At 40.8% G+C, this 17,611-nt stretch overlaps 1 protein-coding gene across 5 annotated transcripts; it reads right to left on the bottom strand.

Moving 5' to 3' along the window:
* Positions 1 to 31: 31 nt before the first annotated feature.
* On the bottom strand, positions 32 to 17,575 carry LOC106912153 (histone-binding protein RBBP7). 5 transcript variants are annotated; one of them, XM_088004056.1, is made up of 12 exons: positions 17,439 to 17,575; positions 13,969 to 14,113; positions 12,944 to 13,089; positions 10,352 to 10,528; positions 10,115 to 10,230; positions 6,903 to 7,063; positions 6,664 to 6,790; positions 6,497 to 6,574; positions 1,134 to 1,210; positions 960 to 1,017; positions 707 to 817; positions 32 to 581 (listed from the first exon to the last, which is right to left on the bottom strand). In XM_088004056.1, the coding sequence occupies exons 1-12, from the start codon at positions 17,452 to 17,454 to the stop codon at positions 513 to 515; spliced, it is 1,281 nt and encodes a 426-aa protein (XP_087860182.1). In that variant the 5' UTR covers positions 17,455 to 17,575; the 3' UTR covers positions 32 to 512. The 5 variants fall into 5 exon arrangements, with proteins under 5 accessions (XP_087860182.1, XP_087860183.1, XP_087860180.1 ...); XM_088004057.1 differs by having other exon boundaries at positions 10,352 to 10,525; XM_088004054.1 differs by lacking the exon at positions 17,439 to 17,575 and adding an exon at positions 17,225 to 17,412.
* Positions 17,576 to 17,611: the final 36 nt, after the last annotated feature.

The raw sequence follows: 17,611 nt of genomic DNA, 5'->3' as shown, positions 1-17,611 counted from the left end.
AGCCACTTCACACAAATCTCAAAACTTCTGCTTTTGAAAAGCAACATTTACAAAAGCTTTATTGCAGTTCGGTGCCAGAAACATCACTGATAATGTAACACATTATGTAATGATGAATAATCCCAAACCGCCAAGTGTTTTGTACCTTAGAAAGTAGCAAGCTCACAGTTGGCAATGTACATCTGCATAGTGGTGATAGAAAACCACCAAGAGCTGCAAACATTCATCTTAATATTGTGGTGGTATTAATTATGTTTTCCTGTGAGCTTTGTGGGTCTGAAAAAAATAACTGAATATTTTCTAATGCCCTTTACCACAAAATGCTTTTCATAATACTGAAGAGAAAACACTTGAAGGGGAACAGCTTCTGTTAGGGGCCAGTGGAATGACACCAAATTCAAGTGTGAACTAGAGAGGGCACAGGCTGCTCTGACATTTCACAAATTATTGGATTAGGAGACCGCCAAGGTCCAGGGGGTGGCAGATTAGTTGGTCTGGGCAGAGAGTGTTCATCATCCTTGAGCCTCCAGCTCTGATGCGGGTGTGTTGTCTGGCTCCTCATCATTGTAGATATTCTCTGCCTGGAAGACAAGGGAAGCACAAAATGTCCCTTCATCTCTGTGTCTGTGTAGGGTTATAGTCATCAAACCTTGGGATCTAGTTTCTAATTTGATCTAGAGAGACTTTGGATAAGAACCGTTCTCACCATCTGCCAGACTTGCATGATGTTGTCTTCGGACACGGAGCAGATGACCCAGGGTTCATTGGGGTTCCAGGAGAAGTCTGATATCTTGGCCGTGTGGCCACCATGAATGAACTGAAGTGGCAGAAAGAAGATAAACTGGATGAAGACATGAGCAGGTTGCCAACAAACCACTAAAAGGTTCCATCTGGACAATCAGCAGACAGGTTTCATGTCATACTGTCCACCACTGAGGCTTCTGCTAAACATCACCTACCAGAAGCTCTGGTGGGCCGTCCTCAGCGTCCTCTGAAGACTGCTCCTCCCCAATTTTACTGAAAACAGAATCCATCATTATCACCCTGCACAGCAGCGCCACTTGTCAACCCCTGAACATGTGAGCAGGAAAGTTCATGATCAGCAATCATCACTGAACACTGTAAGATTCTACCTGAGATCCCAGACGTTGAGACGTCGGTCAGTACCGCTGGAGGCCAGGATGGTTTCATTGTGAGGTGACCACTGGACCTAATGAACAGAACGGAGTCCCTAGTAAGATCAAACTGGATGCAGAGTCCAACAGCCCAAAGTATCAAACCGTCCCTGACCTGTTTTCATGTAGCATGTAAACAGCTGCCTGCCATGAAGATGCCATAAAAATGACTGTTCTCACACAGAGTATGAAAGTCTGGTTTCTGAAATCTGCTAGCTGCGTCACATAAATCGTCTCAGCTTCACAATTTTAGCCACTGCACTTCTGAAGGATTTAAACTCCAAAGGGATATAAGCATTGAGTTCTGGCAGCTGAAGGAGGAACAGCTTATCCTGCTCTCTCCCGTCCTTACTGATAATTTTGCCTGTGAATTATTTTTAAAGTCACAATTTTTATGGTTATATTTACATTATCAACATCATAACTGGATTACTTCAAACCTAAGGATCGGGAGATTTTCTCACTTTTATTTTTACCTTACTTTTCTTCACCTCCAAGTTGAACTAGGGCAAAATGCCCCCGTTCGACCACAAGGACATTAACAGTATTCTACAACAGCTTCAGTTTTTAGAAACGAAGATTCAACGGCTGGAGGAGAACTTTAGCTCAACGCTACCTGTGGAAATGAAACAACTCTTCCTCAATCCAGCGGAGAGGTCGTACACCCCTCACCAAGCAGCTCACCCTGGATCGCTCAGGGCGCCAAGCTGAAACAAAAGTCTCACACTGCGGATCCCATGAGACGTCTAACAGGGAGAACCCCTCACCTGGACGAAGCAGAGTGGGCGGCTCTGAGCCGAAACCCACCTACAACTTCAACACCTGCTCCACCAAAGAATAACAAACAAGCAGCTGGAACCAAAACGGCCCCACCGACTCCACTACCAAGGACAAAGCGACCAGCCCAAGCCTCAAAACATTCTGACTCCGTGGGAATCCCACTGAAAAACAGATTTTCTGCGCTCCAGCCTGAGCCTCTGAGTGAAAACCCACCTTCAAACATCAACAATGAGGCTAGACCAACACATCCACCCCACAAAGCTCCAAAGGACAAAATGACCACCAGGAAAATGAAAGGTATGCAAAGAGTGCTTATTGTTGGAGATGAGACAGTAAATGGAATCAGTCATGTTTGCAATCCCAAGAAAACGAGAGTGGTTTCTTTTCTTGGTGACACTATATCAACAAGAACAACAATGTGACCATCGCTTCAGAAGAACAGGCTCAAGGATGTCTGACTAGGATGGGACCCTCCGCTTATCAGAACCAAAGTGCCCCAAAACAAAGTGCTGGGGACAGAATGACTGGTTCCTCTCCTCCTTCCCCCCTCCCTCTCTGCTCCTACACTCACTCACAAGATCAGAGTTTCCCAGGAAGTCGATCACTAAAGAGAGTTGGGCTGCACCTGAGCCGCCTGAAGATGCTGGTGGAGGATCCAGGTCAGAAAGGAGGACAGACGGACTCCTCCTCCTCCCAGGATGGGAGGAGGAAGATGGTATGGATCAGGATAGTATGGCTCAACAGCAGGATGGTATGGATCAACAGGTTCTCCTTGGCATGTCTCTCCTTAGCGCTAACATAGCAGACCTCACTTCATTTAAGCCACCTGCCTCTGACCTCCCTGAGGATCCAGCACTCTGCGTTTCTGAGGTCTGAGACTGGGGTCCAGATATTATCTTTACACTTGTCTTCCTCCAGAATGTGTCTGGCCCCCCGGCACCGCAAAACAGGACATTACCTGTCCAGATCACTACAAGAAAATTGACAAAAAATAGAAATACAAAAAACAGTGGTCTTAATTCAAACCTCAGACTGATCCCCTACCTAAAGGAACCTCAGACTTAAGAACCTTCGGCCTCCAAGTCACTTAAACTGGCTCTCTTAAATACCAGATCTATCTGTGCTAAAGCTCTATTAATTAATGATTTCATCACTGAACATAATATTGATGATTTATTTCTGACAGAAATGAACCAATCGTACTAATTGAGTCAGCGCCTCCTACCTACAATTTTTTAAGTGAGAAAAGAAAACATAAAGGAGGAGGCGTGGCTTCAATATTTAAGAATACCATAAACTGTAGTAAAATCTCTTTGGGTAATTTTATGTCTTTTGAGTATCTTGGAATCGAGGTAAAAGGCCACAAACGAACTTTGACACTAACTTTATACAAAACTCCAACATATGTGGAAGGTTTCTTTACGGACTTGAATGAACTTCTATCTCTCATATGCATTGATTATGATTGTTTGATAATTGTCGGTGATTTCAACATTCATGTTGACAAACCCCAAGACTGAGGGGCAAAAAAGCTCCTTAATATATTAGAGAGTTTTGGTTTAACACATGTCAAACAAGCAACACACACTCATGGACACACAGTGGACCTGGTTATCAGTGAGGGTGTGAATATTTCCAAAGTCTCTGTAACTGATGTCGCCCTGTCGGATCACTTTGCTGTTATCTTTGAATGTTCTTTATCCGTTAACCCACTTATACAAAAAGCTACGATCACAAAACGTACTTTCACAGAAAACTCAGCAGAAACATTTAATCAAATCTACTCTTCTTCCTCGCCCTTAAGCTGTAATGACGTAGATAAGTTGGTAGATGATTTTCAGTGCAAACTTTCAGATATCATTGATTACATTGCCCCCATTAAAGTGAAGGTTGTGACTGGTAGGAAGAAATCTCCATGGAGAAATGCACAAACAGTTCAATCTGCAAGTCAACTCTGCCGTAGGGCCGAATGGAAATGGTGTAAAGCTCAACTTCACGTTTATTATGACATCTATAAAGAAAGACTACGTAACTATCACACAACACTAAAACATGCAAGAGAGGCTTTCTTTGCAGATGTCAAACAAAAACATTAACAACGCTCGAGCTCTATTTGCTACTGTTGAAAGGCTCACAAACCCTCCTATGACGTTACCACCTGAACTTCAATCTAATGCCGCCTGCAACAAGTTTTCCAGTTTCTTTTCAGAGAAAATTCAAAAGATCAGAGGATTAATCTGCACATCCACTCTAAAGCCAGTACCAATGCTGTGCCCAAACAAAACAAATACAAAAAATGACCCAATTTCAACTACTTCATTATAAAACCCTTCAAGAAATTATAAGTCAATTAAGCTCCAGTTCCTGCTGTCTGGATGTCTGGATGTCCTACCCACACATTTCTTTAAGAAAGTCCTGCCTGTCGTTGCTAATGATCTGATCCAAATAGTAACTCATCGCTCTCATCAGGTGTTTTATCCGAGGCTTTGAAAACAGCAGTTATCAAACCACTGATAAAAAAGAACAATCTGGACAAATCACTACTGCAGAATTACAGGCCGACCTCTGACCTCCCATTCATCAGCAAAGTTATTGAAAAAGCTGTTCTTAAACAATTAAATAACTTCCTAACAATAATGAATTGCTTTGACTCCTTCCAGTCTGGTTTTCATGCTCACCACAGCACGGAGACGGCCTACTCAAAGTGTTCAATGATATCCATGTAAATACAGACTGTGGGAGAACCACAGTGCTGGTTCTGGTTCTGTTGGACCTCAGTGCAGCTTTCGACACTGTTGACCGCAATATTTTACTGAATCGACTGGAGAGTTTGGTCGGACTCTCCGGTCCAGTGCTCAACTGGTTTGAATCTTACATAAAGAACAGGGTTTTCTTTGTTTCAATTGGAAACTTCTCATCAGAGAGGTCAAAGGTCACATGTGGGGTACCCCAAGGTTCAATCCTAGGACCCCTTCTTTTCAATATTTATATGTTCTCACTGGCTCAGGTTATAACAGGAAATAAGATTAGCTACCATAACTACGATGATGATACACAGCTCTACATTACGATGTCACCAGGTGACTCTGAACCCATCCAATCACTGAATAGATGCTTAGAACAGATAAATGTGTGGATGTGCCAAAACTTTCTCCAGCTGAACAGAAACAAAACTGAAGCTATTATCTTTGGACCTAAAGAGGAGCGAACTAGAATCAATGCACAGCTTCAGTTATTACAACTGAAAACCAGCGATCAGCCCGAAACCTGGGAGTAGTGATGGACTCTGACCTGAACCTTCAGAGCCACATTAAGACAGTCACAAAGTCGGCCTTCTATCACCTGAAGAACATCTCCAGGATTAGAGGACTGATGTCTCTAATCAGTCTATAGAAACTCATCCATGCATTTATCTTTAGCCGCATTGATTACTGCAGCAGTGTCTTCACAGGTCTGACTAACAAATCAATCAAACAGCTGCAGCTGATCCAGAATGCTGCTGCTCGCGTTCTCACTAAAACCAGGAAGATGGAGCACATAACACCAGTGTTAAAGTCCCTACACTGGCTCCCTGTAGCTCAAAGAATAGACTTTAAAATACTGTTGTTAGTTTATAAATCACTAAACGGTTTAGCACCACAATACATTAAAGATCTGTTATTGCTGTACCAACCGTCTAGATCCCTCAGATCTTCTGGTTCTGGTTCTGCTCTGCATCCCCAGAACCAGAACCAAACGAGGAGAAGCAGCATTCAGTTTCTATGCACCACAGATTTGGAACAAACTTCCAGAAAACTGTAAAACAGCTGAAACATTGAGTGCCTTTAAATCTCAACTTAAAACCCACCTGTTTAGAGTTGCGTATGGCTAAATTGTGGGTTTTGATGTCTTCAATGTTTTTATCTTTACTTTTCATCTAGTTGTTAATTTCTTTTTATTTCTCTTTCACACTATGTAAAGCCCCACCGGAAAACGTCCCAGTTCAACGAATCTATATCTAGGGGTGTGAGAATCCTTGTTAAATGACGTTTAACTAAAGTCCTACGGGATTTAGAGTCCCAGTTGACGGTGTTTCAACTAAAAACCTAGAGGTTGGAGTCCTTGTCAAACGGTATTTTTGACTAAAGTCCCAGAGGGTTAGAGCCCCAGTTAAACGACCGTTAAACGACAATTAACTAAAGTCCTAAAAGGGGTGCAGGTTTTAATGTTTTTATCTTTTTTAAAATGTCTCTCTCTTTCTCACTGTTTATTCAATGACACATGCTGTTTTTATTTTAATTATGTAAAGCACTTTGAAATGCCTTGTTGCTGAAATGTGCTATGCAAATAAAATTTTATTGATTGATTGATAAGAAAAATGTCCGTTTGAAGCAGGAAGTGAGGAGGTTATTGGATCTTTCCCAATCACACTGCTAGCTGGTCTGATAGTTTTAGATGACTAGTTTATTTCTGGTCAGCATATTACTATTATTGTTTATAATGCATTATAAGTTGGATATGAGGACCCAACAAGTTCTTGACAAAACAACTAAAATTCTTACTTGGAAAATTTCATCCTTGTGGGACTCAAAAGAGTGGAGCTTCAGTTTGAGATTCCTTAGATCCCACAATGCAACAGTCTGGGAGGACCAAACAGAAAAACACATCTGTCTTTAATCAGTTGGGAGTTACAGTTAAACTTGAATTTGCACGTTAGCATGGTTTCCACCTTATCTGCAGAACCCGTGGCAAGAATGAACTCGCTGTAGGGATTGAAGCTCAGACAGTTGACCTCAGCAGTGTGAGCATCAACAGAGTGGCTGGCTTTAGAAGTGTTGTTGGAACGAGTGTCCCATCTGAATCAGCCCAAACCCCAAAGAAAGCAACAGGAACATGTCAGTTATCAGAAACACAACATGGAGGAGTAGTGTTTTATGGAAAGTTTCTGCTTTGACATCAGCTACTGACATCATTAGTTTCTGATCATCAGCAACGGAGCCAAACAAGGATTCATGGAGTAAATGCCATGACACGTCTTCCACAACTGCGGTGTGACCAGTGAAGATGGTCTTGGCGTCGACGATCTTTCCTTCCTTTGGGCCGGTGCCAATGTCCCACAGACAGATGGTCTGTGGAGGAAAAATTTAAAACAGCACAAATTATTCTTGCAATTGTTCAGTTCTTCGGATCTCTTATAGGTGGGAAGGTTCTGATTTCTGATCCAAGTACCCCATGTCCAACTGTACACAACCCTAATCCCCTAACCCAGAGGTTCCCAAACTGTGGGGCGCGCCCCCTGGGGGGGGGGGGGGGGGGGGCTGTGCCATTGCAGGGGGTCGCGGGAAGCAGTCTGGATGGAAAAAAAAACAAACAAAAAAAAAAACAAAAAAAAAAACATGAACGCTTTATGCGCTGGGCTTTTACCTTAGAATGGCCAACTCTCTGTTATTCCTCTGTCAATTTGATACAGTAGGGGCTTCTGCACTTCCCATATCAGTGTCCTCTGTCACTTTTATCAGCAGTTTAATCTGTTGTTAACATGTCGTAACCTGTTTTTCCAAGCTGCAACATAAGCGCTACGATGCTCACACTGGGTTTACAGCTGTGCAGCAGTGAAGGAGACCTGCTGCTGCTGTGCAGAGATACACAAGTGTGCGTTAGAATCATGGCAGTAAACCAGCACAACGCAAAGAACTTTAAACAATTTTTCCCCCAAACTAACAGACTGTTGAGTAAAGCTGTTGAATGCAGGTAAAATTAGCTAAAAGATGACTAGCTAGCTAATATCAATACAGCACCTTAAGATTGTTAACAAGTAGCTTGTAGGCTGCTGATGTTGTCTGTGTTCAGCTACAATTCATTTTGCCCCCAAAAAAGTTGATTCCCTCCCCCCCATGTTCGTCTGGAGCCGGGGCTGAGTAGGGAGTCTCTAAGAATGACGTTCTTGAGACGTCATTCTCTAAGAACGTGAAGGCGTGGCAGATGCAGCAGCCCGTTTGCCGTTTATGCAAACAGAGGGAGCCTCAGGCCTTCCTCTGAGGCAGATTATATCGATGGGTTGGTGCAAATGGTTTTCCACTTGGACCTGCTTCCTTCAAGGACGTCTCCAGCTGGCACTCACTGAGAGCGTCTGTAATCAGAACTGTGACTATAATAATAATAATAACAATAATAATAATAATGGAGGAAGTTGGGTGGCGGTCTGACAGAGGAATTCACACATCGTTCAACCAGACAGCTATTTGTAAGCCATAGGGGGGGCCCAGAAATAGTTTGGAAACCACTGGGGGGACCAAGGAGAAAAAGTTTGGGAACCACTGCCATAACCCAACATGATCATATCCATTTTAAGAATGTCGATGTAAGAAAATACTCGGATGTAGATTTTAGGAAAGGAGAGCAGGGTTTCCTCCAGAAAACTTGCTAAGCCCGGTGGTCGGGGCGTCGAGGCGGTCCACCGTGTTTTTGTATTAAAAGATGTTAAGTTGACAGGAAATGTGAAAGTATTACTGTATAATTATATGTTACAGGAAAAGATCTCCAGTGAAATGCTATTTAAATCCACAACTAATATTAAAACAACACATTTGCACTTCTGTTTAATCCAAATTAAGTCAGCAGCTCCATCAGGCCTCCAAGAGCTTCAGGGGCCCCATAAACGCTAATATTTTAAAACAGACCACAGATACATAAATGTAACACTTGTTTATTGAGATGATCAATGCTGTTAAATTTGATTCAATTGTTTAGGCATACATAAATTAAATGATTTTAAATTGTTCAACATTTAAATACAAGATTTTAAGGAGCTGGCAAGTTTACTTTGTAAAATTTCAAAGAACAATATTCATAGTTAGATTGTTTTGTTACCATAGCAACAATCTGATGCTGTACGTTTAATCGTTTAATTTACAAATACAAATTAGTAAATTGCGATTATAACTTATTGCTTTTTAGGCTGGCCAATTAAACTACTCCCTTCTCCCATATTTCACTAAATCTAACACAGAAGCTGTTAGAGGTGCTGATATTTTTAGGAACAAAAGGGGCCCCTAAGTCAGATTCTGCTCCAGGCCTCATACAGCCTTGGACCGGCCCTGCATGATGAGGTAATCTGCTGCACTGCGCAGAGATGAGCAACAAACGGGAGATTTAATTCAATGCTGCTAATGTGGCTTTAGTAGCTCTTCCATTTCGTGTCTGTTGAGTTTTTAATAAGCGTCACAGAAACTATTCTGGTTGGTCGAGTTTATGGGACGAGTTTCTCAGATCTCCGTGCGGCCGCGCGTATTAACTCCAAGTAGACAACGCATTTGATATGGTTTGATGCATCGTGTAACTGAAAAATAATACTAAAAAAATAATAAAATAATATAAAATCAGCGTGATGCGTGACTCCGAGGAGAGAGCGAAAGCTCCTCACCAGGCTGAACCTGCATGATGAGGTTAGCGCTGCTCGTTATCCAAAAACACTCCGGCCAACCGGGACCACAGACATGAACTTTACAGGTAAGACGGACATAGAGCCACACGCTGGGCAGCGTGTTGAGATGTAAACGCCGCATATAATTGTTCGTTCACAAAGATAAATTATTCTCACCACTCCACAACGCGCCTCTGAATTCGCTACAAGTTATTCCTGCGGTTCACATTGAGCTGCGCAACCAGAGCTAACGCGGCGGGTCGAAAACTCTTACCTAGAGTTCTCCAGAGGATCATAATTCCTCACAGTAGGTTTATGTAAATATACATACCGGTCAGCCTGAGTCCAGTTTGAGTGAAAGGAGGCGCGCGCGATCCTGCTGAGGTAAAGCAGCGGCAGCGCGCGAGGCAAAGCGCAGAGGCACCAGCTGTGTGATTGGTCCACGTGCTGTCCGGTTTAAATGCATAAACTATAAACCTATCTATTAAAAACCTATCCTTTATGAATAAATCTGCTCTGTTAGTGAAATGATAAGAGCAAAAGAGACGCTTGCAGCCTGGCTTTAAAAAAAAAAAACCCAAACAAACAAAAAAAAAAACAATGTTTTTTTTATTTTTTTATTTTCCTAGAAACGTAAACAAGCAACGCTTAGCCTGGCGGCGGGGCTAGTAAAGCATGGCGGGCCGCCAGGCTTATAATACACTGGGGGAAACCCTGGAGAGAGCAGAGCACTATTAGTGTTCCTTCAGCCACTTACATGGTCATCAGAGGCACTGAGCAGGTTCCCACTGAGGTTTGGATTCCAGGAAAGGCCGTAACCTTCTTTCTGGTGACCTTTGAGCCTCAGGTCAGGACTGCACTCCCCACTGGGATCTGAAATAATAATATTCATATTCATAATTTATGATCACTCCAGTTCCTAAATAGTCAATAGGCTAAATGCCTATTGACTATTTAGGAACAGTCAATAGGCAAAAGTTCCATCTTGACTCACCTGGCTTTGATGGGTGCTTGGTGTAGTCAAAGACCAGAACGTCAGATGTGGGAGTTTTGGTGGCAATAATGCAGGGATTCTGGGGCATGTATCGTGCTCGGTTCACCTCTCCTTCATGGTTAATCTTGATCTCAATCTCTATTTTCCCACTCACTGAGCCAAACCCGCCAAACTCTGACAACACACAGGCCCAACACTGAAAGCACTAGAGTCTGATAAAACACTGAACAGCTGCATATAAAACATCACCTGTGGCCAGTTTACAGCATGATAGAAGAACTACAGTACCATTTGGTTCTGGTATTAGAAACATAATGCTCCAACCCTGGCTACGGCCAGTAGCATCACTGGATATTTGCTTCTCATCATACATACTGTACCTGTTATTTACTCAGAGGTCATGAACACCCCACACCTACACACAGCAGAATCTCCAACAACATACCTGCTGGAAGATAAAAAATAAAAATAAAAAAACAAAGTTTCAACATGCTAAGTGAATATGATTTATGTATGTGGTTTAGAATGGCATTCATAATGCTAAATCTATGTGTGTAAGATCTACACACACAGACAAAATTGCTGGTACCTCTGTTAATGACCAAAAAGCAACAATGCAGGGTTTCCCTCAGTGTATTATAGGCCTGGCAGCCCACCATGCTTTGCTAGCCCTGCCGCCAGGCTAAGCATTTCTTGTGTATGTTTTTAGGAAAATAATAATAATAATAATAATAATAATAATAATAATAATAATAAATAATAAAAAACCAAAAATGTTTGGTTTTTTTCCCTTCTTTTTTAAGCCGGATTGCAAGCATCTCTGTTGCTCTGAGTGCTTCACTGGCGGAGCAGATTTATTCCTAAATTCCTAAAATACAAGTTTAGAGAAGATAGGTTTATAGTTTATGCAGTTAAAGCCGGACCAATCACACCGCTGGTGCCTCTGTGCGTTGCTTCGCACGCTGTAGCAGCTGGATGACTTAAGTTTACCTCAGCGCGGATCCACGCCTCCTTTCACTCAGACTGGACACAGGCTGACCTGTATGGATATTTACATCAACCCACTGTGAGGAATTATGATTCTTTCCAGAGCTTTTGATCAAGGTAGGAGTTCAAACCCCACCGCGTTAGCTCTGGTTGCGCAGCTCTATGTGAACCGCAGGAATAACTTGTAGAGAATGATTTATATTTCTGGACAAAGAATTTTGTGTGGCTTTTCCATTTCAACACGCTGCCCAGCGCCCGGCTCTGTCTGCGCTGATAAAGTTTATGTATGTGTTCCCGGTTGGTCGGAGCGTTAGTGGTTAACGAACCAGCACTAACTTCATCATGCAGGTTCAGCCTGGTGAGGAGCTTTCGCGCTTGCTGCCTCGCAGTCACGCATGAAGCTGGCTTTATATTTATTTTTACAGTTAAACGATGCATCAAACCATATTAAATGCTTTGTCCATTTAATCAGCCAGAGTTAATGTGCGCGGCCGCACGGACATCTGAGAAACTCGTCCAACCAAAATAGTTTCTTGTTAAAAACTCAACAGACATGAAATGGAAGAGCTACTAAAGCCACATTAGCAGCATTGAATTAAATCTCCAGTTTGCTGCGCATCTCTGCGCAGTGCAGCGGATTTGACTCACCATGCAGGGCCGGTCCAAGGCTGCATGAGGCCTGGAGCAGAATTTGACTTGTGGGCCCCTCTTCATGCTAAAAACATCAGTACCACTTATAGCTTCTGTGCTAAATTTAGTGAAATCTGGGAGAGGGGAAGTAGTTTAATTGGCCAACCTAAAAATCAATAAGTTATAATAGCTGTTTTCTCATTTGTATTAACAGAGCTCAAACTCAAAGATTAAACTCATAGCATCAGATTGTAGCTATGGTAACAATTTAACTATGAATATTGTTCTTTGAACTTTTACAAAGTAAACTTGCCAGCTCCTTAAAATCTTACATATAAATGTTAAACAATTTAAAATGTTTTAATTTATGTGTGTTGAAACCATTAAATCAAATTTAACAGCATTGATCATTTCAATAAACAAGTGCTACATTCATGTATCTGTGGTCTGTGTTAACATATTAGGATTTATGGGCCCCTGAAGCCCTGGGGGCCTTATGGAGCTGCTGACTTAATTTGGATTAAACAGAAGTTCAAATGATTGATATTCATTTTAATTGTATTTTTTGATTAGTTGTTTTTAAGACTAGTTGTGGGTTTAAGTAGCGTTTCATTGGCGATGTTTTCAGGTAACATAAAATTACCCAGTAATATTTTTACATTTCCTGCCTACTTAACATATTTTAATACAAAAACATGGTGGACCGCCTCGGCGCCCTGACCACTGGGCTTAGCAAGTTTTCTGGAGAAAACCCTGCAATGGTTACAGAAATAACTTGAAATGAAAATGAACCAATGAAAATCAGATCAAATCTATTGAGGTTTGTGGTCAGAATGTCACAAAATGTGGTAAAGTTTGAAGTGGTATGAATACTTTCGCCATGGAGAGTTAGAAATTTTAGTCACTAAAATTTTGATTTTGTTCTTAGAAAATAGTTTTGTTGCTATGAAATTGCAAGATGATCTGTGTACTAACCTCCTTTTTCACTATCGTAGTGTGATGCATCAAACTGGGCGTCGTCATTTGGTACCTGGACACTGGCTATTACAAGATGGTTTTGCTCATCTGATGTGTGGGTCCCCAGAACCAGACGGTGGACTGTGTAGTCCTTCCCCTCTGGTCTAAGCATGCATTTTTCACAAAGAAAAGATAAGGAGAATCAATGCTAGTTTCAAACAGCCCAGAAAAACTGCTTGTAAAAGAAAAACTGTATTTTATAAAGATGTTAGACATAAACATGAAGTAAATATATCCTGACTTTGATTCTTCGGAACCACTCTAAGATTAGAGATGAACCTCACACATAAACACTGTTCAGATTAAGGCCTAGCAGAGACTGTAACATCATCATTCACAACTTCTTCTGCTCGCTGATTAGTCCGTTTAAAATTCTACCAGATATGACCATGTACAGGGCAGAAAGTCCAGACTGTGCTGGGAGTGAGAATTATTTCAAGCAGAATTGTGGAGGAAGGCAGTGGGCCAGGCTAGGGCAGCAGGGAAACTGTACATCAATGGGAGAAAGGCACAGAGTTTCTCTTTCAAAACTCTGGGTTCAGGTCTCCCTTCTTGCTGTTGTAGTTGTAAGATCACTGGATTTATGCCGAAAGTTCTTTGGAGGTGTGGAGGTGTTTCACTTGACCATTAAGTTCCAGACAATTACCTGCCAATAGGTTTCTCTGTGTTGTTCTGGGATGACAGTAACTGGAAAAAGCATGTGCCATATTGTCTCCGTGTTGTACTTTTTATAGCCTTTTGATGTCAGAGGATTACTGGCTTGTGAAATGTCACAAGGGGAAAACCATCAACAATAATCTAAGAGAATAAAATCTCATTACCAGTCAGTCTCCAGGAGGACAATTTTGTGCTTACCAAAGAAAAAGCAGCTGCCTCATTACCAGACAGAGATGCAAACTGGTTGATTTTTCCAGATCAGCGGTGCATCAGGCATTTCCATGTCACCATTACTGAGACTTTATTACAGAAACAATTGTAATTACCTGTTGACATCTGGAAGCCACTGCACAGTCAGACTGGGCCACTCCAGGGCATGGGTCATGACCAGGTCATACAGAAATGGAGTGTTCCTCTTCCAGATCTTGTATTCTTCATTGATGACCCTTTCTTCCACTGCATCGTCGTACACTGAAGAGGAAGAGCAAGGGATAAGTTAAATGTATGAACACAAGTAATCAGAAATATTTGTCTTACCTTTTCATCCTTAATGAATAGTTTCTCAGAGTTAGTTTATCATGATCAGAAGCTTTTATTTCTATGGTTATACACTGGCTTTAATTGAGATGTCTTCATTACTGGGACTGTTTCTACTGAAGTATCTTGCACACCACTTTAAGAACACCTTTGCACTTTATTAAAATCACCTTAACTAGCATTTTATTCAGCACTGTACTTTAACTGTAGATTTACATATCAATAACAATTTGCATGCAAGAATTTGTAACTATTTATTGAATATTTGAGTATTTTAATAAGTAGCATTTTGTTCCAGGCTGCGCATAACCAACCATCCCGCTTCAATTAGAAGTTGGGGTTGGCTGGCCATAAAGAGGAAAGAATTGGTCCTCAGAGCAAATAATGTCCACTGTTCAGTGAAACTTGGACACCGGTTTGTGTAGAGTCTGGTGGTAAAATTTACCACTAGACTTCTACCAGGTAAATGTGAGTGCAAAAAAGTGACTTGAAGTTGTTAAAATGTAGTTACTATGATTGGTCTTTTACCATTTAAATGATCTTAGTTTGGCATGTTGCTCTAGATTCTGTAAGCCTTCAGTTTTAAACCCATTTAATCTTCAGGATCCATCACCTCCTCCATGGTATGATCCAATATTTTCATTTTCAATCTGGTATTTTGCATTTGACTTGGAGTGGCATGTACTGGCTGGTCAATAAATCAGTTTATCAAATTTTCTGTTTTGTACAATAGAACTTTTTAAAACCAGGGTTTTATTCTCACCAATGTACTACTTGTGTTTCCATAATTCAGCGAGGTTAGCAACCCATGCTTTTCAATCTTGTTTGATAAGCGTGTTTTACAGCTTCCATTTATTTGGACTTCAGGACAACTCACAGAAGGCAGGATTTTTAAAAAGTCAGTTTTTGAAACTATATTTAACATTTAAATATATTTTAGATTACATTTAATTTGCATTTAAATATTTTCTGTCATTTGTTGAGAAAGTGAGAAAAAAAAACTTAAAATTGCAGATTTTATTTTTAAGCCATATTAGCCAGCTGTAGCACAAGCAACAGCAGACAATCATTTGTGTTGTTGACTTTACAACAATTCCTCATACTGAGTAGGCATGTAGTGACGGTACAGAGGAAAAACTCTTTTAACAGGAAGTAACCTCCAGCAGAACCACATCTGCTCTCACAAAGCAGAACCACTGTCTACTGTTTTGCCAAACAAGGAAGTGACATTTTTTAATTAGATATTTTTCTAAACAAAGGCTGAGTTCTCCCCCTACTTTTTGGTTTTGTTCCAGTTATGGAAAATTCAAATACTGACATTGTGATTAATCATAATTTTGCTCTCAACTGGATGAAACCGGCAACCTTCAAAAAATGTTGCAGTATAGAAATGGTATTGAGTATTTTGCTTCATATAGGTATAGAAATGTTACCATTGTGACAACCACAATGACATCAAAAATTTGTCAGCAACTCATCCATGCACCTTTAATGTTTTCATGCACTCCCACATGTTTGAAATACAGATAATCTAGTTTTCTCTCAAAACTTGAATTTATGAATCACAGTGCAAGTAATGCTTAGATAATTACAACCTATTTATAATGGAAAGGTTATTCACATAAAAATAAGTCATAAATTTGTATTTATTTATTAAAAAATATATTGCACATTGCACTCAATACCATGGACTAGAAAGGAGATGTTAAGCAAACGTGCATGTGTATTTGCAGTTCTGTGTTCAACTGTTCTTCCTAAGCTACATGAAAGTAAAGAAACAGGTCTGATTTGTCTTTATGACAAAGACCAACAGATTTCTTTTTATTTATATTTCATGTTTTTAGGTACTCATTAGGTGCCATTTATCTTGATTGGCATAAAGGTTAATTTATAAACCTTTAACCTAATAAGGATATGATTTTTAAAATCATAAAACATCCATTTATTGATAAATTAATAATAGATTTTTCTCTTTGCTTATATGATTTCAAAGTAAAATACTCTCAAATCTACAAACACTACATCAGTGATCTCAAACTGCAGTCCTGAATTACCAGAGACCTGCCACCTTTAGATGTGTCCCTTGTCCTACACACTGGAATTAAATGGTGAAACTTCCTCCATAGCATGGAGTCAAGCTCCACAGAGCTCTGCTGTTGAGCTCATCAGAGCCAGGTGTGCGGAAGCAGAGAGACTTCTACAAGTTACCGGACACCGGCCCTTTGAGACCACTGCATTAGATCCTGTGAATAATAAATACAGTTTTTTGTTGTTGTCTATTTTGTCAAACTTCTGTTTCTTTAAACTTTTCTCTTTCACAATGTGAGATGGACAGACTATCAGTCCACCACTTTAGCAATGAGCTGTTGCAACACAGCATCACAGGTAAAAGACTTGGGAACAAGAAAACCACAAGCAATTTCCCCTTGGGGATTAATAAAGCATATTCTGTAGGAACCAGTTATACTCTTAAATATAGATAACAGATAAGTGATGCTTTTCTATACACTAGTAAATTTATTTTCTGTTTGTGTGTGTTTTTTTGTAAGTTCTTGTCTAAAGTTTGTCTCCTCTAACCCCTTGCATTTAGTAATTCTGTATACATGTGCCTATATTGCAAAAACGATTCAGGGAGATCTTCAACTAACAACTGTGACGTCTCCCAGTGACGTACATAGAATGCAGAAGCTTGTCAGTTGAAAAAGAGTTTATCCCGTTTATGGGGAAAAAGGTGACTGTGGTCTGTTGTTTTATCGGTAAGATAATACATCTAAAGTGAGTTTGGCTGATTTAACGCAAATATCTGGCTGGTAATTCCAAAAAGTGCTCGCAAGAGAGTTTTACAACCAATAAGTGTCCAAGATTTCCATATTCTTGGACTCTTTTGTCCCACGCATCTATCTGATAGGGCAGGTCTCGTTGTAAGGTTTTTATTTTAGTCATTTCACCATAGACACCTTATTTTTCACTTTTTAGTTGTAATATTGCTACAAACTTTGTACAATCTACTCGAGTTTCAGGGTTTTCTTCACCATGCTTAATCACCTGGAATGCAGAAAGCCTTTTGTGGAAACCTTGACAGAAGTTCTTGAACATAACATAAGCTCCACCAGCACGCAGTCAAAGACCAGAAAGCATGACTGCGCTTCACTGAGCTAGCACAAGATGCTAACCATAAAGCCCGACAAACCCGCACAAAGCGATACATAAAAGAAAACTAAACCTTTGCCCACATGCTACAGAGTTGTATTTAACCTACCCTCCTTTTCAGCCATGTCCCAAACCGCGCAATGACACAGTGGTCAAAAACAAAGGAAGTCGCAAACTGCTACTTCTTAGCAGATCCCTGGCTAGTTGTCGGAGCTGAGCGTCATCAATGGGTCTGCACCATTTACACGCCTCTGTAGCAGAGCGCCGAGTGGGCGGGGCTTT

This window comes from Poecilia mexicana, unplaced genomic scaffold (assembly GCF_051168715.1).
Source record: "Poecilia mexicana isolate PSO_F unplaced genomic scaffold, ASM5116871v1 scaffold_3, whole genome shotgun sequence".
NCBI lineage: Eukaryota > Metazoa > Chordata > Actinopteri > Cyprinodontiformes > Poeciliidae > Poecilia > Poecilia mexicana.
The sequence above is the reverse complement of the archived record's forward strand: the minus strand, read 5'-3'. Positions and strand labels throughout refer to the sequence as shown.